The sequence below is a fragment of the Aptenodytes patagonicus genome, chromosome 12, assembly GCF_965638725.1.
Source record: "Aptenodytes patagonicus chromosome 12, bAptPat1.pri.cur, whole genome shotgun sequence".
Lineage (NCBI taxonomy): Eukaryota > Metazoa > Chordata > Aves > Sphenisciformes > Spheniscidae > Aptenodytes > Aptenodytes patagonicus.
In genome coordinates this window covers 6,909,259-6,933,107 of record NC_134960.1, presented here as the reverse complement: position 1 = coordinate 6,933,107, position 23,849 = coordinate 6,909,259, and the positions used below count along the sequence as shown (strand labels likewise).

General features: G+C 50.1%; 1 protein-coding gene across 1 annotated transcript; it reads left to right on the top strand.

The window, feature by feature from the left end:
• CSF1R (colony stimulating factor 1 receptor) lies at positions 1 to 23,628 on the top strand. The gene is made up of 21 exons (XM_076350120.1): positions 1 to 151; positions 7,408 to 7,653; positions 8,472 to 8,756; positions 9,302 to 9,438; positions 10,184 to 10,343; positions 11,219 to 11,408; positions 12,473 to 12,588; positions 12,854 to 12,974; positions 13,655 to 13,845; positions 14,443 to 14,555; positions 16,639 to 16,765; positions 17,256 to 17,360; positions 17,688 to 17,798; positions 18,068 to 18,230; positions 18,803 to 18,900; positions 19,045 to 19,163; positions 19,937 to 20,059; positions 20,179 to 20,290; positions 20,599 to 20,698; positions 21,332 to 21,437; positions 22,003 to 23,628. Exons 1-21 carry the CDS (start codon positions 103 to 105, stop codon positions 22,132 to 22,134), a joined length of 2,904 nt encoding a protein of 967 aa, XP_076206235.1. The 5' UTR covers positions 1 to 102; the 3' UTR covers positions 22,135 to 23,628.
• The last annotated feature ends 221 nt before the right edge of the window (positions 23,629 to 23,849 follow it).

Below are 23,849 nucleotides of genomic sequence, written 5' to 3'. Positions count from 1 at the left end.
GGAGCACTGGGGACGGTGCCCACAAGGAGAGGTGCACACTGCTTGAGAGGATCCTTCAGCCGCATCCCTGCTCCATACTGGGGCACCACGGTCCCTGGGGACATGGGTCCTGCTCTCCTCCTGCTGTTCACCGCAGCCAGCGTCTGGCACGGTAGGTCCACTGGTCCCCCAAAACCCTACAGTGTCTCCATGTCACTCTGGGGCAGGTTTGGGTTGCAGCAAGGGTTTCCTGGGTGTCCAGTGTAAGTGCTCTATCCCTCCTCGGGCGAAGAGGGGTGACAGCCTCAATGGGGCTGGGGACGGAGCAACGCTGAAGTTGGACTAATGGGCACTCAGCTCCTGGTGGTGGAGGGTGAAGCTGGTCTCCCAATCATGTCTACCAAAAGCCTGCTGTGGGCTGGGATGGTCCCTGCTTCTGGAGGCTGCTTCATGAGGCAGCCACCGCTGCTGTGGGCAGGTTCAAGGAGCCTCGGCACAGGCAGGGAGCAGGCAAGAGAACATGTCTGCTCCATGGCACAGCAGGGAAGAGGCACTGGCTTGGCTTTTAGCACAGACTTGGCTGTAGCAGCTTCCTGAAGACCATCCAGAACTGGCTGTCATTATAGAGGGAGGTACAGTGGTGGAAAGAGGGTGTGTTGCTAGTCTGTGTTGGGCTCTGGAGCCAGCTGTGCTGAGGTCTAGCTGTTGGCTGCCTGCAGCACTGCCAGGATAAGGCCAAGGGGTATGGAAAGGTGCAGGTAGCATAGGAAGAGCCTTGGCAGTGGGGAGATGGGAAAGGGAAACTTCCTGCTGTTTGGGTCTGGGTGGGGGTTAGGAGGAAGGAGAGGTCCAGCAGAAAGTGTGTCCTGAGGGAAGCCGTCTCTGAAATAACCCTTTGCCCAAACGGGACAAGAGCTGGAGATGCTTGGCCTGCAGGTGACAGAGTTGGGAAAGTCGGCTGCATTGGCACCTTCCAATGCACCTTGTGCCTGGCTGGAGATGTCTGAGGATTGCTGTTTTCTGGTGGTGCTGGCATACACAACAGGGCTGTAGAGCTAGGTAGACCTTGTGTAGACCTTGTGGTGGAAAGAGAACTCAGGCAGCCAAGAAGGGAAAGGTGAATACGCCTGGCTTTTGGGGCTGCGGAGATGACCAAGAGGCAATAACCCATCAACCTCAAGAAAGAGTCACTAAGCCTGTTTTGAGGTTTGCAACCAAACAGACAGAAACCAGTATTACTAATCTTGCGTCTTAAGTGCTGGCAGCCTCTCAGATCTTGTGTGACACTTTCCTTCATTATTCTTTTGAGCTTGCTCCCCACACGATGAGACTATGGTGGGAAGTCCCCCCCTGGAAGGGTGCAATCTAGGGGGGAAAGCATTCAGTATGTAACAGGGAGGCAGTGTATGCCTCGAGCCACTGCTGTGTTCATATTTTCAGCCCAGGAAATTTGCATCCTTCTTGTTATTGCACTGCATGGTGTTTCACTTCAAGTCATGTCTCTGACATGCTGAGCAGGCTTTTTCCAGGTCTGCTGTGCTGTGAACTGGGTTGTGAAGGCTGCATAATTTCTTATGGGTTTTTTTAAGATAATAGGGATGAGGCAGGTGTGATGTAGATTTGTGATAGATCATTGTCGTGGTTTAACCTCAGCCAGCAACTAAGCACCACGCAGCCGCTCGCTCACTCCCCCCCAGTGGGATGGGGGAGAGAATCGGAAGGGTAAAAGTGAGAAAAACTCGTGGGTTGAGATAAAGACAGTTTAATAGGTAAAGCAAAAGCCACACACGCAAGCAAAGCAAAACAAGGAATTCATTCACTACTTCCCATGGGCAGGCAGGTGTTCAGCCATCTCCAGGAAAGCAGGGCTCCATCACGCGTAACGGTTACTTGGGAAGACAAACGCCATCACTCCAAACGTCCCCCCCTTCCTTCTTCTTCCCCCAGCTTTATATACTGAGCATGACGTCACATGGTATGGAATATCCCTTTGGCCAGTTTCGGTCAGCTGTCCTGGCTGTGCCCCCTCCCAGCTTCTTGTGTACCCCCAGCCTTCTCAGTCAGTAGAGCATGGGAAGCTGAAAAGTCCTTGACTAGTGTAAACACTACCTAGCAACAACTAAAACATCGGTGAGTTATCAACATTGTTCTCACCCTAAATCCAAAACACAGCACTGTACCAGCTACTAGGAAGGAAATTAACTCTATCCCTGCTGAAACCAGGACAGTATCCACCCCTTATTCTATACCATCTACGTCATGCTCAAGTCCCATATTTTCCAGTGCAACCTCATTAACCAACCACCCCGCTTTCCATCCTTTGATATAACACACAGATATCATTCCCTTAGTCTATGGACCACCCTTGTGGAATGTCTGTAAAATGTCCAGAAATGTCCATGAAATATCCATTGAGTTCATTTAGTCCGTGACTTTGGGCTCCATCTGTGATGGTGGTCACTCAGGACAGAAGAGGTGGTGTGTTGCGTGGAGTTACTGGGTACCAAAGCCAGCTCAGGTCAGGTCACTGCTGCACTTGCACTGCTTCTTGTAAGGCTTGTCCTCCACTTGTTCGGGTGGTTCCTGCTATAGTAATTCCTATAACACGCAACTCAAATCATGGGTTACAACAATTTAAAGGTATTTCCATTACAATCTCCACCCCTGGTCCCTTTGGGCCAGGTTATAGGGTTTAACATTGCAATGAACTCCTCCCCTTGCTCCTAGCCTGGCTAGCAACAAGGGGTTTCTGCTATAGTAATTCCTATAACATGCAACTCAAATCATGGGTTACAACAATTTAAAGGTGTTTCCATTACAATCTCCACCCCTGGTCCCTTCAGATTAAACCATAGGGTTTAACATTGCAATAAACTCCTCCCCTTGCCCCTGCTCTGGCTTGGACTTATCCACAGACTGCAGTCCCTTAGGGTAGTACCTGCTCCAAGTGGAGCCTTATCTATGAGCCACAGTCTCTCCAGGGGTACGCCTGCTGTGGCATAGACTTATCCACAGTCACTTTGAGATGCACCTGTTCCAGCACGGCCTTCTCCATGGGCCACAATGTCTTCAGAGATATACCTGCTCCAGCGTGGCCTTACTCGCAGCCACAGTCCCTTCAGAAGTAAATCTGCTGTAGCACAAACGTAACCGCGGCCACAGACGCTTCGAGATGTACCTGCTCTGGCATGGGCTTATCCACGGCCACAGACGCTTTGGGGTGTCCTGCTCCCGCATGGACTCATCCACAGGTCACAGTCCCTTCGACTCGAGTTCACACTGGAGTTCCAGCCTGTCCAGTACAGCAGCACAGAAACAGCAGGGATGCCCTGGCCATCTGCCAGCCCAGGCACATCGCCATTGCGTTATCAAAATGTTCCCAGGCACAGCAGAATACGATGATAAGCAGTACAGCGGTACAGCAAGCAGTGAAAGCAAAAAACAGCCACTAACGAGCATTGGACTCTAATATACAGTAAGGCAAGCAAGCCCCGTGGCAAGCACAGGAGCCTGCCAATTAATAGCTAAACAGCTATAACAGGTATAAATTCGATCTAGCACATTCCAATCAAACCTGTCATTATCTCGAACCCTTCGAGCCCCACGTTGGGCGCCAAAAAGGACTGTCGTGGTTTAACCTCAGCCAGCAACTAAGCACCACGCAGCCGCTCGCTCACTCCCCCCCAGTGGGATGGGGGAGAGAATCGGAAGGGTAAAAGTGAGAAAAACTCGTGGGTTGAGATAAAGACAGTTTAATAGGTAAAGCAAAAGCCACACACGCAAGCAAAGCAAAACAAGGAATTCATTCACTACTTCCCATGGGCAGGCAGGTGTTCAGCCATCTCCAGGAAAGCAGGGCTCCATCACGCGTAACGGTTACTTGGGAAGACAAACGCCATCACTCCAAACGTCCCCCCCTTCCTTCTTCTTCCCCCAGCTTTATATACTGAGCATGACGTCACATGGTATGGAATATCCCTTTGGCCAGTTTCGGTCAGCTGTCCTGGCTGTGCCCCCTCCCAGCTTCTTGTGCACCCCCAGCCTTCTCAGTCAGTAGAGCATGGGAAGCTGAAAAGTCCTTGACTAGTGTAAACACTACCTAGCAACAACTAAAACATCGGTGAGTTATCAACATTGTTCTCACCCTAAATCCAAAACACAGCACTGTACCAGCTACTAGGAAGGAAATTAACTCTATCCCTGCTGAAACCAGGACAATCATAATGATATCTGTCAGGATGTCTCTGACGGTTCCTGGGCAATGCAGGTCACCAGCTGTGACATCCTCATCAGGCACTTTCTGCCATGTCAGGGTGTTAGACCCACATTTGTCTGAGTACCATCACTGTTGGCCATCTGCAGCACAAAGCTTCAGCATGCCAAGGTTGTCCAAAGCAATAGCCTCAAGCTGGAGCCAGAGCCTGACTTCCTTTTCCTACCTCTTGGATTGCAAGTGCATCTTCTGAGAGTACCCAAGGCTAATGTGGTGTGACCATTGTTATCTGGGCTCTTGCTGGGAGAGTGTCAGGGTCTCAAATCCCAGCTTCAGATCAAGCAGAGGAAGGATTTGAAACCTGATCAGCTCATGTCTGTGTTCTTGGCCATCTTGAGAAGTATTCCTGGGGTTTCTTTTGTTTCCTTGTTGTGGATGAATCTAAACCTCTGAGGTGATAAGCACCCTTTTCCCCATCCCCTGCCCCCCAGATATACTGTAGGTGACTTTGGGGAAGATGTCCTCAGAAACCAAGTTCTTCCCTCCCATCATTGAGGAGGGAGCAAGGGGAGCTCAGGACTGGTATGGGTCTCTCCCAGGGCCAGACCTTAGTTATCCTTCAGGACCAAGTCAAGGTCCTGATGACTGGCTTCTGTGGTAAGGTTCTTGAGCCTCTGTCTTACCAGCCTTCACTTCTCCTTCCTCACCATTTCCAAACCCTCAGCAGAGGAAAGTAATGTTTTGGCTGGCATGGGAGAGGCAGGGACAGAGCCTGCAGCTGTAACTAGAGGTCATGGTTACACAACCCAAGTGTGGTAAAACCTTTGGCCAGCAGCTCCCGGCAATGCTGCGGAAGCTGCTGAAGAGCAGTAGAGAGACATCTTTGGGCTTTGTGCAAGATTGCACGCTGGTCAGCAGGGAGAAAGCCTCCCCCAGCAGCCCTGCTTCCCCATTCTGGAAAAGGATCTGCTGGTCTGACTCATCCCCCCAGCACACACGGAGTGGATGCTTGGGTGGCCTTCACCTGGCATTGTCCTGCATTTAATGTTTCTGCCCCGTCTATCCTCACTCCGCTGTGTGGTGGTTGTGCCATTGACAGGAGTTTCCAGTGATAGCCTGAAGGCTGGGTTTACGCAGTTTAGCAAAGAGGAGGAATATTGTACCTCAGATATGTGGAAAATGTTGCTTTGCAAAGATTTCTGGGATATGTTTTTCTCTGCTCTGGGAATAAATGAGACTTTTTCTGTTTCCACAGAAAGATAAAAGCATTTTAAAAAAAAAAGAGATAAAATGTCAAATATTCCATGCTCCAAAGTTCCCTGTCCTCTGCTTCTTCCCCCAGGGCCAGTGAGTTTGATCCAGGCCTTGTTTGGGTTTCCCCTGGGCAACTGCATCGTTGTCACACGCCAGCAATGCTCTCCAGGGCCTCAAGTCTCGTATTCTTGACCCTTCGTTGCACGGAGGGAGGCATCAGCCCAAGACTGCTTAAATGATGCTCTTTGAGCTCTGATGGATGGGCTCTGGTGTTACTGCCCTGAGCACAGCTGGTAGCACAGGACACACATTTGCACCTAGGACACAGTCTTCACCAAATGAGCTGTGAGCAGGGGTGGATGAGGATGGGTGCATGCTGCTTCTGCTGGCTGTGTTACAGGGACAGTGTCCAAGGCAGCACCTGGGAACAGATTTGCTTTAAACTGTCTTTGCTACCCATGACCATAAGCAGCCTTCTCTTCTCTCCTCCCTGCGACAAGGGCTGTAACATTTGACCACTACACCCCCTTCCCCTGAAGGATATACAAGTACAGCTGGACGAATGGTGCCATTATAGGGTGCTTTGCCCTCTCCCACTTCTGATGAGTTAGGGGGTTTATGTTCATTTGCACAACAAATCTTTCCACTAAAGAGCTCCAGTGAGTGCAGAGCAGTCTGCTGCAAAGCTTGAGGCATCACGAGACTAAACTCAGCCCTTGTTTCTGCTGCCGCCACCCAAAAGGAGCACTGCCTGCAGAGATGTCCTCTACGAAGAGCAATGAATTGATAAGTTGGGCAGCTACCTTTCTACTTACTATTATTGGAACCTGGGTGTGTGTCCCTTTAAGATGTGAGGGTGGGTTAGCAACTGGGAAGGAAAGCAGAAGTGGGAGAAGAGCCCTGGATAGGGTCTGGAGAGGGGTGCAGAGCCCCCTGAGCACAGATAGCCATTTGCAATGTGTTTCCTGTCCTCCCCGAAGGCCTGGCGTGGGGGTGGCAGTACCGCTTCTTCCCTAGCCCCACAGCACTGATTCACTTCTCACTTCCCCCCACCCTAAATATAGGTGGTGACTCAAAGAACTCGCTGATGTGGCAAAACAGGGAAAAAAATATTTCCCTCTGACACTAAGGGCTGGAGTGGGACCCTGGTTCCCCTTTATTCAGCCAGCAAAGAAGCCATCTTCAAAGTAGAGATGGCATCAGAAATCCAGCTGGGTTGCAACGCTAGTGTCAGCATGGCCTGGCGTACAACTGCAGCTATGGGCTTTCATGAGCCATTTAGCTTTTCTGTGCCTTAGTTTCCCACCCCCAAATATGAATAATAATGCTAACTCACTTCATAATGTTTTCATTGTATCTGCAAGCAAAACACACTGTTTGACTCTATGATAAGGCACAAGTAGGTGTCCTTCAAAATCCATTGCCCAGCAACCAAAAAGCCAGTCTTCCCAAAAGGCATGCACTGACATCCTGCTCTGCAGAAGCTTTCCAGGTCTGTTCTAGCTCATCACAGCACCAGTGCAACAAAGAAAGCCCCATCCACTAGACTTGGCTTAAACTTCACCAAATGGTGTTACAGGCTAATGAAGTTCATGTAGTAGTTCCAGCTCTGCCACAAAAGGAAAACTCTTGCAAGAAGAGGCAAAACCCAACAGGAATAATTTCCAAGCTAGCATCTGGCCTAATCAGCTCCAGATGATTGGTTTTTTCTGTCCCAGTGCTCTAAATGTTCACATGTGGGGTTTTGTCTCTTCCCTGAAATTCATTCCTTGGAGTATCAGGTTCTATCGGTCTGGTGGGATGGAGAATGGCTGGAGTGACGCAAGCCAAAAAGCCAGTTTGAATTCCAAGCCCAGCCTCTTCCTGATGCTGAGCTACTCCATGCTCAGCAGTGTGAACTCCAACAGAGCATCATTAGGGATCATTTATGCATCCTCACTCTTTCTCTTTTTCCTTTGTAGGCTCAGCATCCCCAGTGATCAGCCATGACCTCCCTGCTCTGGTTGTCAACACGGGTGATCCAGTCATCTTGCACTGCTCAGGAGAGTCAGAAGTTGAATGGAAAAGCCAAAAGGATACGTTCAGCAACCATACCAGCAGCACACTCAGTATTCCCAAGGCCACTTACAGGGATACAGGCACCTATAAGTGTGCTTATGTCAACAGAAGTGATGAGGGCATTGCAACTGTGCATCTGTTTGTGCGAGGTAACCATGCTTCTCTCTTCCCACATATGCTGGCAGAACGGCCTCCTTTGAGGGAGCACGGCCATTACACAGATTCTCTCTGTGGATGTGGTTGTGTGTGTGTTTGGGGGAGCAGTGCAGGCAGTGGGGCCACTGGGGCAGTGGCTTACCCACAACCATGTAAGCCCACATGCAATGGGGCCTGTGGCTGAAGCACTGGGGCAGAATACAGAGCATTTACATCTCATGCATATCTGTGAATGGCCTGGACCTCTCCCTCCATTTACCTTGGCTTCTCTTCCTGAAAAAACAGGGATGAAAGTCTGTTCAGTGTTATAATGAGCAGTGAGATCTGGAAATCGGAGAACTGTATTGCCAGTACCCCAAATAAGGGAAAGTCACATGAATCACATCCTCACAGCGTGACCTGAACCCCAAATATTCTTTTACCCCAGAAGTTATGCTGTGGTAGCTCTGCCACTTGAGTTCACCCCTTCCCTTGTACCAGAGATACTGTCCTAGACAGGGGAGCTGGAGGTCTGATAAATAAAATGAACGCCATGGTGAAAAGTTTAATTAGAGTTAAGCATACTTCTCAGTCCCTCTTGCCTATGTACATTTGTGAGTTGATTGCTGTGCTCTCCTCAAATGCCTTAGCTGGAATTGGGCTTGTCGTGTGAGTTTTTGGAGGCTGAGTCAGGCAGGCGTTGAGCAGGGCTGCCCCAGCATCGAACTCCCACTGAGCAGCAGTGCTGGAGACTTGCCTTTGCTGGAATGTGTTCCTTCGCTTCAATGCATTTTCTGATCCCATTCTCTGGCCTACCTTGTCTCCTCCACAGATCCCAATAATGTGTGGTACACCCCAACTTTCCGGATCTTCGTGAGCAAAGGTGGTAATGCTGAGCTCCCCTGTCTCATCACGGCCCCTGAGTATGGATCCAGTGTGACTCTGATAATGGATGACGCCTCTCGTCTCTCACCCGGGACCAACTATTCTTTCAGTACTGAGAAAGGAATAACACTTTACAATGTGCAAAGCAAGCAGAAGGGCTTTTACCGATGCCAAGCAGTGATAAATGGAAAAATACAGAAGTCATCAAGAATAAGACTGATTGTGGAAGAAGGTAAAGGATTGGGGTTGCTGCTGTCCTCGGGGAGACAGCCATAGCTAAGCTGGCCACAGTAGATAGTTAAGGAAAAGCTCCTCGCCAGTGGTAGGAAAGACCTTCTGAACCTGCAGTCTTTAAAGGGTATTTAATGGAGGCAAAATTCCATCAGCTTCTGGCAAATTGGCTCCTTCAGGTGGGTCTCCATGCGTTCAGCAGTGTTCAAATCTTTGCAGGCACTATCGCAGAACAGAGAAAAAAGTCCACCTATCTCCCTGAGGTTCTGCAAGTCCTCAGCCCTGATGAGAGCACGTAACCGTGGCAGAAGGTTCCCCTTCCCTTTCAACCCACAGTGCTGACTGCTGTGCTCTCCCCAACCTGTACTGCTTTCCATAGACACGTGTACAAAAAGGAGTGATGATCCCTAGGGAAGGAGAAGGCTGGGGGTAAAGAGGCTGAAGAGGATGAAAAGGAGAAGGTAGCCAGGCCCTGGGGCGTCTCCAAAGCACACGGGGTCACTGGACCAGCTGACACTGAATCTTTCCCTGTTTGCCTTTGTGTAGCACTGGAGAAGCCTGTATCAGTGATGATGGACCCTATAGACCATGTGCGAATCGTGGGCGAACCTTTCAAAGTCACTTGCAGAGTAATTGCTCCTTCCCACAAGTATGACATCAGATGGGTGACAGCAGCAAAGAGCGTAAGTTGTGCAGCTTCAAGGGCTTTCCTGGAAACTGAGAGACATAGGGTGGTAAGAACTGCCCAGACCAAAGTCACCTGCAGCAAAGCCTTGAACTGCCCAACCAAAGCAGCTATTCAAACAAGCTGTAGAAATGTGAATATGGCCATCTTTTCCTTGGGATGACGCAGGGTTAAGAAACACCTGCCCATTGTCAGGATCTTGCAGCAAGAGAGAAGTTGTTTTTTCAGCTGAGTTCATTGAGCAGGAACCACAGTACCTACTAAGGCAACATTTTTCCACCCAGCCCTGCCAGGGCTTATAAAGCAGCAAACGTGTTCAGGACACACAGTTCCCCAGAGAAAAGATATGGGTGAAGAAAGAGATGCATTTCAAAATCTCTGTTGTGCTGACTTTTAACTGCTAGATGGTTAGATAAGGTTTGCTAGAAGTCCTTATTATATCTGATGCCTTTATTAAGGAGTTGAAATAACATACAGATATGTTTGGATCACATAATGTAAGGCCAACTTGCAGTCAGAAGGCTGACAATAGCTATAACCCTAACTGCTGTGGAATATCTGCCCTGAATACTTAGGTTTAATACGTCTCTTGGTCTCCACACAGATGGCTTTCAGTGACAGGGTCTCTATAACAAAGTTCAGTAGCCCAGAACAGGAGGGGGGTGGGTAAGTTTGTCGTAAATATTCAGTTCCATCCTCTGCCCTTCCAAGAAAGTGCCTGATGTTCCCTCCCTGCCTGACAGGTCAGGAGAACTAAAAAGCCTAGCTTTGAAAATGAGAACTACTTCATCAGCGACATCCTGTCCATTCCAGCGGTGACCATGGAAGATAGTGGGAAATACACTTGTATAGCTAACAATTCAGCAGGATTCAGGAATGCCTCGACAATGCTTCAGGTAGTAGGTGAGTGCTTCCCCAAAAGACCAGGAAGGTGTGGGCTGAATCACACCTAGCTTTGAGTATTTCCTGCTTCTGCTTCCATCTTGTTCCTAGTTTTGTTGTTAGAAACATCATTCTCGCTTGTCCCTGAAGGCTCACATGAGAACTGTGGAGCTGCTAGGAAAGGAACTGGTGTTCCCTTCACATCTTGAGGGGCAGGAGGATATTTTTTGGATTCTGGATGAAAAATCAGAAAGCTCTTCTCAGTTTCTGTGTGTTTTTATAAACAGCTTTAAAACAAAAAAAGAATGGGGCAAGATTATGCTGAAGACCAGGAAAGGCTGGCTAGAAAGAAGGGCAAGCCACATGAGCAGGGTATGGATCTTTGTCTCTTCCAGTAACAGATCCACATAAGAGGATTCAGGTCTATTATACACTTGTTTGTATCTCAAGATGGAAAATTTATCCCCGCAGCTCGTAAGCTGGGGTTTGCTGATGACCCAAAGCCACTGCATACCATGGCTCAGAAAGAGGGCTTGGTCTGAATTGTTTCCAACTGAGAAGCCAGGAGTTTAGCTAAGGGGCCTGTCATCTATGGACGATCAGGAGATACAGTTTTAGCCTCATCACTTATTAGGACACGGCATGTAAAACCCCTTTCCCCATGAGATATCACTAAGATTTTCTAGCCCTCCTCTGGCAGAGTGTAATCCAAGCTGCCATGACAAAGAAGCAACTTAAAAGTACTCCTTTGGCAACATAATCTGTGTAATGCCTCATTCCCTCCTGCAGCCTCCCAGCTGCCCTTTCCAATAATGGTCCATTTATGAAGCTGGTATAAGCTTGTTTCAGGTCTCTGGACATACCTGCTGATGGTCATGCTCTCCTCCATCCTGCAGAGAGAGGTTATGTATTCCTGACCCCAGTGCAAGCCACCAGCCAGGAGGTTGCTTTGGGAGAGAGTCTGAAGCTGCAGGTCCACATTGAGGCTTACCCAAAACTTCTCCACTGGAGCTGGCAGCACACGAACCTCTTGAAGAACTCTGGGAATACCACATTCAAGGGCCAAATGATCTCTGGAAACAACTGGTATGTGCGCTCTCTCTTCTACACTGGCCATGGCATGTTTCCAAAAATGCTTTCCCTGTGAGACAGGCAGACCCCATGCTATTGGCTCACAGAAAACTCTCTGGTTTTAAAGAGGGGAACTGTTCTGCCTTTCTGTCTTCTCTTTCCAGTATTATTAGCAAACCACAGTGAGCAGGTCTGATGAGGTCAAGGAGGACACCACCTCTGTAACTTGGCAGCCTTCTCTTTAGAAAACCTTGTGGAAGTCACTATCACTTTTGTGGTGCTCAAATTCGCACTCTCCTTGCAGGAAGAAATTGTAGGGGTGGATGAACAGTACAAAAACCCCGAATTCCCTCACTGCTCCTCAGACCTGTCCCATTCTCTGCAGTCTGAAGAGTGTATGTGCCGAGCGGCACTGTATGCCCCATGTGAAGAGAAGCCAGAAACATTGTTATGTGGATAAGACCTAATGGAGGGCACAGCCCTGCTCTTCCAAAGCCTACGGCCAACCGAGGCCAAAAAGGAGACCAAAAGAAAGAGAATCATTCCATTCAGTGGGGAGTTTTGGCAATTCCCTTTTCATTTTCTTAGAAACCCAAAATAATCCACAAGAGGAACTGTGCCACTCAGCAAGCATGATGGCTTTAGGGCGAACTCTTCCTTGCATCAGGATCTGAGAAATGGGCTGGGGGCAGGGGGCAGCAGGCACTAGGGACCATGAATTGATGGGCTAAGAAATGGGAAGAATAACTCATTCTGTCAAAAGCAGGAGGACCAGCATCCTCTAGCCCTTCAAAGACAATGATTTAGATGTTAAACTCTCCTTTCCTTCTGAGCATTCACCCACCCGTAGCCTTTCAGAAGTGCTGTGCACTTGGTGGCAAAAGGTCTTTCCTCTAAGGAAGATCAGATCCTCCCTGCTCCCCCTGAAGAAGCAAGTAGCAGATTCCCCTCGTGGGCTGGGATTAGTGCTGGGAAGTGTTCACCCGCTCCAGGGCATAGGAAGCAGCAGCATCTCGCTGAGCAAAGACTGTGTGAGTGCTTGCGTTTCTTCGTGGTGTTTACTCTCTCTGTGTGAGCAGGTATAACAACACACTCTTCCTGAACCGCCTGCAGGAAGGAGAGGGAGGTCCCTATACATTTTATGCCCTCAACAATGAGACCAATGCATCAGTTACCTTCAGTATCTCTGTGAAATGTAAGTGCTTGGCATTGCCCGTTCTTTCACCCTGCTTGCCCGGGGGCTGCTGCCCAGCTGGCAGCAAGTAGGGCGGGGTACCAGGGTGCTTCCAGCCCAGTGCCCGCAGGACACTCAGCCAGAATGCATCTGGGACCCAGCCCAAACCTATGCATAGGGGGTTCCTGGTGTTTTACTGTTGCACACATGGAAAGCAAATCATAGCACAGGGAATGTGCTCTTCCTCTGATCATAGCATTCACTGTTTATATGCCTTCCCCAACAGCTCCTCCAAGGGTCTGCAAAATCAAGGTGCCAGCCAATGACTCCAGCATCCTTCAATGCATGGCCATCGGCTACCCTGCCCCACGCATTGAGTGGTACCAGTGCCCCATTCACTCCGACAGGTAAGACATGCCCAGGAGACTGAGTACCTCCAAGGTGTGCACTTGCCCTTGCTATGCTGGCATTTGCTGGGCAGCACCACGTGGGCTTGCTTACAGGCAATATAACAGAGCCTGTTCAGTAACAGCAAGAGGGATGTTGCCCTGCTAAAAAAAGAGGTTCTTGGGCACTGTCTGAGGACAGGGGACAGGTATTATTCCTGAAGTCTTGAGCTTGCAGACTTCAGCCGCCTGTGATTCATGTTCTCCCAATGCTTTTCAGAGGAACCTGTGGGTGCCTTGGAGAAGTGCCCTGGTGTAGGTTGCTGTAGAGCTACATCCTGGCTGGTCCTAGTCATCTTTCCACAGGTCTGAGGCTCTGCAGAGCACAGGCTCACTGAGCTACAACATGATGGGAGGCAACTGCAGCTGCCTGGACAGGTGTGGCTGTGTCTCAGTACCAGCCCCATTCAAGGAGGGAACTGCTGCCATAGCTGTAGCCACATAAAGGCGGTTAAGGCTCTGTCTATACAGGGCTTTGATGTTCAGGGAGAGGTCTTTTAACCGGGCAGTGAGTAATGTCTCATAGAGCTGCAACCCTAATTCCCAGTGTCTCCTCTCTAGTCTGTTACAGGCACCAATTCACTTATGAGCAACTGTGCTGCAGAGGAGCACTCATTCTCTACTGCTTGGTGTCTCTGCAGATACAACGAGGACTATAGGTTGCTACTGAACGACTCCAGTCCCCAGGTTGTGAACATGTTGCCCTTCCAAGAGGTGGAGGTGGAGAGCATTGTCCCGTTCCAGGAGCTGGGTGCCAATTTTACCTTCTGCTGTGTGGCCACTAACAGAGAGGGGAACGCTTCTGACATGTTTCACTCACTGACCATCACCAGTAAGATACAAACTGGTAGCTTGGCAGAGTGGGGGAGGATTTGGGGGCTTTTGGGGGCCCATCTTCCTATACATATATCCCTACTGTCTTGCAAGAGAGGCGGAATAGATTCCGCAAGCCCTCTGTCTTCACAGGAGTTGGGAGGCTTTGGCATTTGCCAGTCCTAGGAGCCATGTGGGAATTGCTGGCTGGGCGTAGCCTGGTGCCAAAGGCTGAGCCATGCCATGAACACCTTATAACTTCAGGACCCAGCTCCAGGGCGCAGCGCAGCCAGCTGTCGCTCAGCCCACTGGAGTCCAGAGGTTGCATCTTTTGATGGGCCTGTTCTTGCTGCACAGATCTTGGTCCCCAGTCAGTCTGACCTGGACCTGGTGCTCTTTGTGTGGAAATTGGGGTGCACGGGGGGAACCATTGCAGCCTTGAGTTTGGCATCAAGAACTTCCCTCAGTTCCCAGAAGCTCTTTTGGGTGTCTCTGAGGCCAGTGCTGGGTTGTGTTGCATACAGGGGAAGCCTAAGTGAACAGCTGGGCAAAATCTTCCCACAGATGGGATTGAAACAGGAGTGTTTTACTCATCCCCATTTTTTTCCTCCTCTAGGAAATGTCATGGCCCCCCCAAACAAGCTCTTCAGCCCCGTTCTCTCCACCTGCATAGGTACATCGGTCCTGCTGCTCCTCCTACTCCTCTTCCTCCTCTACAAGTACAACCAGGTCAGATTCCCTGTTGCATAGCAAGGGCTGCAACGCCTGCCCAGCCTCAGAGACCACACTGCCTCTGCTGGCCCCCACAGGCAGGGAGCATTAGGCTTGGAGGTACCAGGCAAGCTACCTCCCTCATCTCCACTGCCTCCCAACTTCCCCCAGGAGGAAGGCTCCCAACTTCCCTGCTGCAGGGCAAGGCTCGTGCACCAAACCCAGTGTGTTAACGCCTCTCCCACCCTGGTCCCTCAGTCTTGTAGCCCAGAGGTCAACGTGGATATTCCTTGGTGCCAGACAAAGGTGCTCACTCTGTGCTGTCAATTGCAGCTGGTTTTGCTCTGGTCACCATGAATCCACAGAGTGAATTAAGGAGGGAAAAAAAAGTGGTCTGCAACTTGCATCTACTTTTTATTCTCCTCCCTGATTTATAAAAAGCTGTCTTTATGGGGAAACAGGATGATGTTAGAAGGCGTTTGTCTCCAGGAAGACTTGGTCACTATTTTTATACAGGAACTTGCCCCATTTTCTCTGCAAGACTCATTTTCAGCACTTTGATTCCTTCTCGGTTGTTTCCATAAACTGTGCCAATCAATAGCCACCTCTGCTTCATCAGTGGGTGAAAATCTCCTGTTTTTCAGCTCTCCCTTTTGGCACTCTTCCTTTGACAGCCCATCAAGGCTGCAAATTTTGCAGCAAAGTTCTGGTGCTGGTTGTCAGAAGATCCAGCAGAGCCCCCTCCCAAACAAGTGCCTACAGATTTGCAGGCAGAGCTTTCTTTGGCCAGTAGTCCAGAGAGAGAGAGGTAGATGGATGTGTAAGCACAGCTCTGAAGAAATAGCATTTAGGGAGGCCTTGCAAGCCCAAGAGAAGCAGGACGTGTTTATAAACAATCTTATCTATCTCAGCCATGGGCTTCTTGAGCCATGGCTGAGTGCTGCAGTGCTAGGTGAATCATGGAGCAGAAAGCAGCAATGCTCACCCTCTGGGAGCAGGCAACAGCAGATAAACTGAATGCATGTGGCATTCTTTATGAGGGACCTCCACTAGAAACTGTGCTGCTTGGAGCATCCTGTCTGGGCCTTTTCAACAGCCTGCATGGGCACAGATGTTCAACTCTCAGGCAAAGAAAAAAGCAGTGTGGGGGAGAAAACAAATAGATGCTTTGCATCAAAACTGCACATCTGTTTGCCTCAGTTATGGTCCCTCATGCCTGTGCTAACCTAGTTTTGAGCATCTACCCATACGCTGCATCCTTCTCTGCAACTATCCAGGGAAAGTGGTGACGAGAAGCATTTCAGCACACACCTCCCAGTAGCTGGGACATGAGGTGATTCATCACAGCCATGGTCACTCCACCCATGCTTCCCTGTGTCTGTCTTGATGGACCTGAGACCACCTTTGCCACTCTGGTTGCAGGTCCTTGCCTGTCTCCTTGTACAGGAGCAAAGGCTGCTCACAGTATTCTCATGCCAAGCTATTTCACTGCCTTTCTCTGTATTTGTGCCTCCAGCCTGGCTCCCTAGCCCTCTCAACGTGAATGACAACACCCAGCACAAGCTGGCAACTGCCTCTGCCCACGGGCCCCAGCACCGCTTCTCTCTGTCCTTGCCTGGTTACTTCTGCCATGAGATTCGTGGAAAAGAGAAGAAATTCTTACTTCTCTTTCTCCATTTCTTTTTTTCCCCTGTAAGGGAAGTGGGGCTGGGCCAGCTCCACCATTCTGCTGTGCTCAGCAACCCAGGGTACCAAGGAAGGAGAGACAGCAGGGACACCTTCCTTTGCCACCAGCTGGGCACAGCTCAGCCACTGGTCTGGTGGGACATGCTGGCTCTCCCAGCTCTGCCATCCCAAGTGAGGGCAACGGGCTACTTTAAGTCATGAATGATGACTTGAGGGAACTTTGTAACAGCACAGGGACCAGGCTGTCCAGACAAAGCCTCTCTCACTCAGTCCAGGTTCAAAGCAAGACATATTTGATGAGCTGAAACCTGAGTCTTCCCTCTATGCCTGCAGGGTGAGAGCTAGAGTGTATGCTGGGACTGGGGAACCCTCAGGACTTGAGGAACATTGAGTAACTGGAGTCTTTTCCTTACAGAAACCCAAGTACCAGGTGCGGTGGAAGATCATTGAGGCCTGTGAAGGGAATAACTACATCTTTATTGATCCCACTCAGCTGCCATACAATGAAAAATGGGAGTTTCCTAGGAATAACCTCCAGTTTGGTAAGAAACCTTCCTCGCTGCTTGCCTGGTGGCATGCAGCTCGCCACAGAGCTGAAATGCTCCAAGGGACAGAGCCAAAGCAACTGGGCAACATCCAAAGCTGCATCCAGACATTACAGCAAGATCCTTAACTAGGCCTTGCTGCTCTCTTCTGCACAGGGTGGCAAACGCTAGGGTACAACCTCCCTCCAGCCCTCCATTGCTCCAAGGAAGGTTGAGAGGATCATGTCCCTCCTCTTGCATCTGGGGTCATTCTGAATGCATAGAGCTGGTGAGCCCGTGTTTGGACATGGCCTCTTTCATACCATCTTTGCTCACAGTAGAGTTCCCCTCAGATGTTAACCAGCTCTTGACTAAGGGGTGTGTCATCTTGTCTGGGCTCAGCAGGAATCCCCACCCGCCAGACATCCTCCTCAAGGCTGTGTGCAGGACAACTGCTCAATCTCTTTCTATAAAGTATCTTATAAGTACATTTTTTTTCCCTCTGCAGGAAAAACTCTTGGAGCAGGAGCCTTTGGAAAAGTGGTAGAAGCCACCGCTTTTGGGCTGGGCAAAGAAGATTCAGTCCTCAAAGTGGCTGTGAAGATGCTAAAGTGTAAGCCCAGAGCAACTTGCAAAGGCTGAAATCCCCCCCACTCCTTTGGGCAGGATGTAGAGTGTGTTCACATGTGTTGGTGCGCCCAGGCTGCAACATCTACTTTTTTAGATGTTTCTGTGATAAGTACTGAGTGCTGGAATCACGCTGCTGTCATTTTTGTGGACATGTGTGGCCAAAGGCATAGACAGAGCACACAATTTCCTCTCTAAGTGTCTCCTCCTTTTGTTCCCTATCTCTTTCTACACCTTTTTCTGTCCTCCCCCACCATCTATTCCTTTTCCCTCCCTCACTCCTTCACACAGCCCTTTTCCTCTTGTCTTGCAGCATCGGCAGACACAGATGAGCAGGAAGCTCTTATGTCTGAGCTGAAGATCATGAGTCACTTGGGACACCACGAGAACATTGTTAACCTGCTGGGAGCATGTACCTATGGAGGTAGGATCCCACAGCCCTGCTTCCCCCATGGACCCCTCCCATGGCCTGCTCCTCTGAGGCTGTTACCTCTCCTCAGTCTCACAACACAGATAGCTGATGACCTTGGCGGCCTTTTTTGAACCTATAACTTTGCAAGGGCCTGTGGGCTGGCCCTTTCCGGATGCACTTATGGGCAGTGTGGGTTCTGCTGCCCCTCCCAGGGAAAGCAATCCTCAGGACAGGTCACAGTAACATCACTTCTTAACGAACCCTTTCTGCCTCTCTTCCAGGCCCAATCCTCGTCATCACCGAGTACTGTCGCTATGGAGATCTGCTGAATTTCCTGCGGAAGAAGGCTGAATCCATAATTATCCAGGACTCTGCCCTGGACACCTCTTTAGACAGCACTGCTGATTACAAAAACATTGACCTAGAGAAGAAATACATCCGCAGGTAAAAGCAGAGCTCTGGTGGCCACAGGGCTGAGCAATGCAGGCCTGAGTACTTGCTGTGAGAGGTGCGCAGAGGGCTGTGCTGGGGAGAGGTTAAGGCCAAAGGTCTGGGGACTTGCAGAATACCAGGATGTAAAAGCCACTGGGGTTGCGTGTGTTTAGACTTGGTTACACTTCCGAGTTTTTCAAAGTCTTTGACAGCGTGAATATCCCACAATAAATCCAGGTTTCAATCCAGTCTGCCCTCCCACAATCTGGAATCGGGACTTTTTGGCTTCCTCCACTGTTGGGCACGTGGGTTTTGTAGGACAAGAGGCTGAGTGCTCCCCATCAGCCAAGGGCAGCCCCTTGACAAAAGGGGAGCAGTAGTTGGAGCCCCATACCACAGGGCACCTAGGTCCCCTTTCTGAATTGGCCTCAATGTTGACTTTTCCCTTGCACTTAAGCCTCTAGCTAAGCCAGTTCCTGCAGGCACGGATGTGGTTTCTTCTCTCGGTGGATGTGGAGAAGGGCAGAAGGTACTGCTGGCGGGTTGCTAACAGCCTGCCTCCATCTCTGTTGCTTCTGACTCAGTGACAGTGGCTTTTCGAGCCAGGGTTTGGAAACGTATGTTGAAATGAGACCTGTGTCATCACCATCTCCAGCGTCATCAGATTCTGTGCAAGCCAGGGGTGAGTTAAAGGCTCATTTCTGTGTTTTTATGATTTCTTTATTCTGGTGATCCTGTCTGGTTTAGCCCCAGGGAACCAGGATACAGCATAGCTTGAGTTATTCCCAGGTTTGCAGCAACTCTAAAACTTCGCTTTGCATTTCAGGGAAGAGCTCAGAGGAAGAAGATGAAACCAGGGAGGACCTCCGTCCCCTCAATCTCTCTGACCTGCTACAGTTCTCCAGCCAGGTGGCCCAGGGCATGGCATTCCTCGCATCGAAGAACGTGAGTGCCAAGAGGACAACTGCCCCCAGCACCCCAGCTGAGAAACACCAGTCCAGCCAGCAGGCACCAGCCATCCTGTCTGTACAAGGCTCGGGTTGTTTTCGGATGGGGTGGCCAAGCTCAAGCAAGCTGCTGCTGGAAATGGGCCTCTCTGCTGCGTTTGTTGGGTTCAGACACACTGGGCCATGGCGCCTGGTGTCAGGCTTCAGAGCCTTCGTCTCCCACAGGCTCCGGGCAGGCCATCACGGCAGGGCAGCGTTACAGGGGCGAACCCAGGGCTGTGCATCGTGCTAGTCTCAACGGTTCTCCCCAGCTTTTACATGAGGTCAGGAACTTTGATGCAAAGCTTTCTCGCATTGGCAGCTTCCCCACTGCCCCAGGGACAAGGAACTGAAAGTGGCCGTTGAGCTGTCTGCCAGAGCTGGCTCATTTAGAGTATCAGAGAGTAACCGTATGACTGTTTCGGAGATGAGAGCACAGCGTCAACAGCCCCTGGCTCTGAGCCTCCTCCCATGGGGAAGACGACGGCCCCATGAGTGATTAAAGGACATGGCATGAAACGCCACAATGTCTTAGCACTGCAAATGAAGTGGTTGAAAGAGAGCCCATGCTCCTTGTACACAACGCAGTGCCTCTTACAGGGGCTTTTCAAGCAGTACGTGTTCCCCTTGCCCCTCTAAGTGTTGTTTCGGTGGCAGGCCTGGGCCGCAGGGAATTAGCTGGGACGGCTGGGGGACGTTGGCTGGGTCTCAGTTGCGCTCTCTTCTCCCCAGTGCATCCACCGTGACTTAGCAGCCAGGAACGTGCTCGTATCAGATGGACGAGTAGCCAAGATTTGTGACTTTGGCCTGGCCCGTGATATCATGAATGACTCTAACTATGTTGTAAAAGGCAACGTAAGTAATTAAAATGGGGACAAGAGAAGGTACAAGGGTAGGGTGCGGCTGGAGCACGGAGGACAGGGTGTAGCATAAGCTGCCAGCTTGCCCCAGTCTGCAGGACTCTGCTCTTCCAGGCCCGACTGCCCGTGAAATGGATGGCCCCAGAGAGCATCTTTGACTGCATCTACACAGTGCAGAGTGATGTGTGGTCTTACGGCATCCTTCTCTGGGAGATCTTCTCCCTTGGTAAGAAAGAAGCGAGCTTGTAAACCTGTTTTGTTTTCCGTGGCTTACCACAGCCCTAATGTCACTGCAGAAAAGTTTCCAAGAAAGGAGGAAGGTTGACAAAAATCTAGGTTTTATCAGGGCTATAAAACACTGTGTTATGCTTCCAGAGGGACCATTAAAAACAATGGATCCTGGATGATTTGCTCTAAACTCCGAACTCCCTGAGAACGAGTAGCTCGGGCAATGCTCTGGGCTGCCTCTTCTCACCCCACAAGGCTGGAGTGTTAAAGCCTCTGATCTAAGAGCCACCTCTGTTACTGCCACAGGTAAAAGTCCGTATCCCGGCATGGTGGTGAACAGCAAGTTCTACAGCATGGTGAAGCAGGGATACCAGATGGCCAGGCCCGACTTCGCTCCCTTGGAAATGTGAGTGGATATGCTGAGATGCACACAACGGGTGACAGGGTGGCTGGAGCCGCTTCACGGGGACGGGCAGGGAGATGGCACAGGGACCTCGGTCACAGGTCTGCCTGCTGCTCCCAGGTGTGTCTGCCCTTGAGGTTCAGGTTGGACCCTACCAGGCTGATCCTTGCTCCTGGAGGAAAGCAAGACCTGGGGCAGTCAGTTATGATGCTCCACCCAGTATTTCCTCTGTTTATGTACAGGAAGGTGGGAGAGCTCATGTTATATGCCTACATTGCTGAACTTGGTGGATTTTTCTTTTTTCAGTCAGCTACTTTTGACCCTAGGACTGTGAGAAGACAGGCCTGAGTAGATTACAGGAGGGGAATGAGTTTTAGCTTAAAGAAAAAAGTACTGGAGGCATAAAGCCCCTTGTTGATGGATTAGAGAACTTTGCTCTACCCACTTCTGTGCTCGCCTTTCCCTGGAGCACTGCACATGCACTGACCACAGGTTTTATAGACAGGAAGACAAGGGACTGCTCAGTACTGTGTGCCCGAAATAAAAAGTGCTGCAGGAAAGAGCCTGGGGGTGCAGACCCTGCAGCAGCTTTGCAGCAGCACAGTGCAACCGCCCTGTCCCTGTTTGGCTCCGCAGGTACAGCATCATGCAGGCATGCTGGAGCCTGGAGCCCACACAGAGACCTACCTTCGACCAGATCGGCTGCTTCATTCAGAAAGAACTGGAGGTGCATAAGGAACAGGTGAGGACCTTTGGAGGGGAGAAGGGGGGAGACGTGCTCTCCCCCTACATGAACATAGCTCCTGGATGACTTTCCTTACCTTTAATTGATGGGAGCAGCTTAGTGTTGGTGGAAAGTGCAGAGCGGCATCCAGATTTCCCCATGCTGAAGGGTTAAGTCACTCCCCCCCATGATCAAAGGAGGCTGGACAAAGAAATACAGCTGCTTTGCAGCAACCGTTATGGGCACCAATATGACTACTGGTGCAGCAGCCCTGCCCCATTCCCCTGCATTTGGTTAGCAGCTGGACGAAAGGTGCGCTGCCTCCTGACTAGCTGTCCTGCAGCTCCACAAAAGCACGGGCATGCCTGCCCTGCAGCTATGCCCTGCGGGCACAGCAAAGGGTAGTGCTGAGTTAGCATCCCCAGCTGGTCATCCGTGCAGAAACAGATGTCGTACACCATTATCATAGAATCATAGAATGGTTTGGGTTGGAAGGGACCCTTAAAGGTCATCTAGTCCAACCCCCCTGCCATTGAAGGGACTGAAACACACTTGGGGTGGGTGGGGTTTTTTTGCTTTCAAGGACTACACCAACCTCCCCTCCACTGCTGAGGAAGACAGTGGCTGTGATACCTCTGGCTGCTGTGAGGAGTCCTGCGAGCAAGAGGAGAGCGGCCAGCCCCTCCTCAAGAGCAACAACTATCAGTTCTGTTAGCTGGTACCATCGCCCCCGGGGTAGATCCCTGTCCTCCCAGCTCTGCAGAGCGCACGGTTCTGCTCTGCCCTAGGACACAGATTCCTTCTGCTTTGGCTCTCCTCTCCGTGCTTTCTGAAGTATGAGTGTTACCGACTCCCTCACTGAAAGGATAGCGCTGGAGCGACTCAAAACCAAGACTCACCATGGGGTCCCTAAGGTCTTATCTCAAGTGTAGCACAGAGTTGTTAGGATGATAACACGCTCCATCTCTACAAGGTACAGAGCGGTCCCTGTCACCCGCCTCCCCACCCCCCGGAGGAAGCTGTGGGGTGTTTGTTTTTTTGTAGTTTGTTTTAAAATACAAGTTGCAGCCAAGTAAGACACTTCCAAAAGTCACTCACGTGAGTGAACCCTTGTGTTTTATGAGCACATCTTGAACTAAGTCCCGAAGCTGGAACTGCTCCACACACCAGAAGCAGCCCTCTTTCTTGGTGGTCCTGCTCTCTTCCCTTTGTCAGTCTGACCCTGGATGTTGCAGAGTGAGTGTTTAGATATAGGTAAAGCCTCTACTTAGCATTAAATATGCATTAACCTCTACATTTCCTCATGCAATCTACCTCTCTGCAGCTGGTGCTTCTGCAGGGAGCGTTTGGGAGACAACCCCAGGGTTATGTGAACTTGTGCCCCAGTAACAGGACAGAGGGGCGGTTATTTCTCAGGTAAAATACAGAAATAACCAGTGCTCTTCCATGTGAGCACCGAACACAATCCCAATCCAGGAAAGAACGGCAGCTTAAACACATCTGGAAATGATCAGCATAACACATATCCTACAAAACCTCTGAATTGTTAAACATGTAGCAATCACTGCCTTTGTCACAATTATGCTCTTGTACATATTTTCCTGAGTGTATTTTGAATAGTACAGCTGAGGTAATTTTTTTTCATAAGCTAGGGCCTAATGCCCTTAAACTTATTTCTCATCTAGCTCTTGTTCAGTGTAAAAATGCTACAGCCACCTGGTCCTGTGTAGCCACCAGAAGTAGCTAAAGAACCTTCTTAGCTTCACCTGACTCGGTGGGTAAAGGATCAGTATTCCAGATACAAGCACTGACAGGGCTCAGGCAAACTACAGCGAGACAGAACGACTGTATGGCAGGTGGCCTTTGTCATACTGCGAGCAATTATGTCGTGGCCACTTCTGATTATATTAAACCTGGTTTTATGCTAACACCAAGTGATTCATTCCTCCTTACTAAATAAAAAGCTTATGTATTTCTATATGTCAGCATTACAAAGAATAAAATAAGATGTTTAACAAAACGAGTCTCTTCCAGGGCTTTAAGGACTGTTCTCAGAGGGGAACGGATCAGAGCACGGGTGATGCACTGGGCCCATCCTCTCACACCCTGCAACTCTGCTCCAATTCCTGACACACTTCTCATTACCAGTTCTCAAAACCATTCACTCTTGTGTAATGCAAAAACGTATTAAAAGCAAGGTTTTAAAGCACTTTGCTCTGACTGGCTTGTCTGTGGTTGTGAAAAATGAAGTAGTCCCTGTGCATAGGTATAACAGGGGAGTAATTTCAGTTGAGATGATGGGACGTCTGACAACGGTCAGTGTTTGAGACAGGCATGTGGCAGCAGCCTGTGTGGCAAAGGCAGTGCAACGCTGAGGGCAGGGCAGAGGCAGAAGGGCCCTGGTGACCAGCGACTCAACCTTACTGCAGC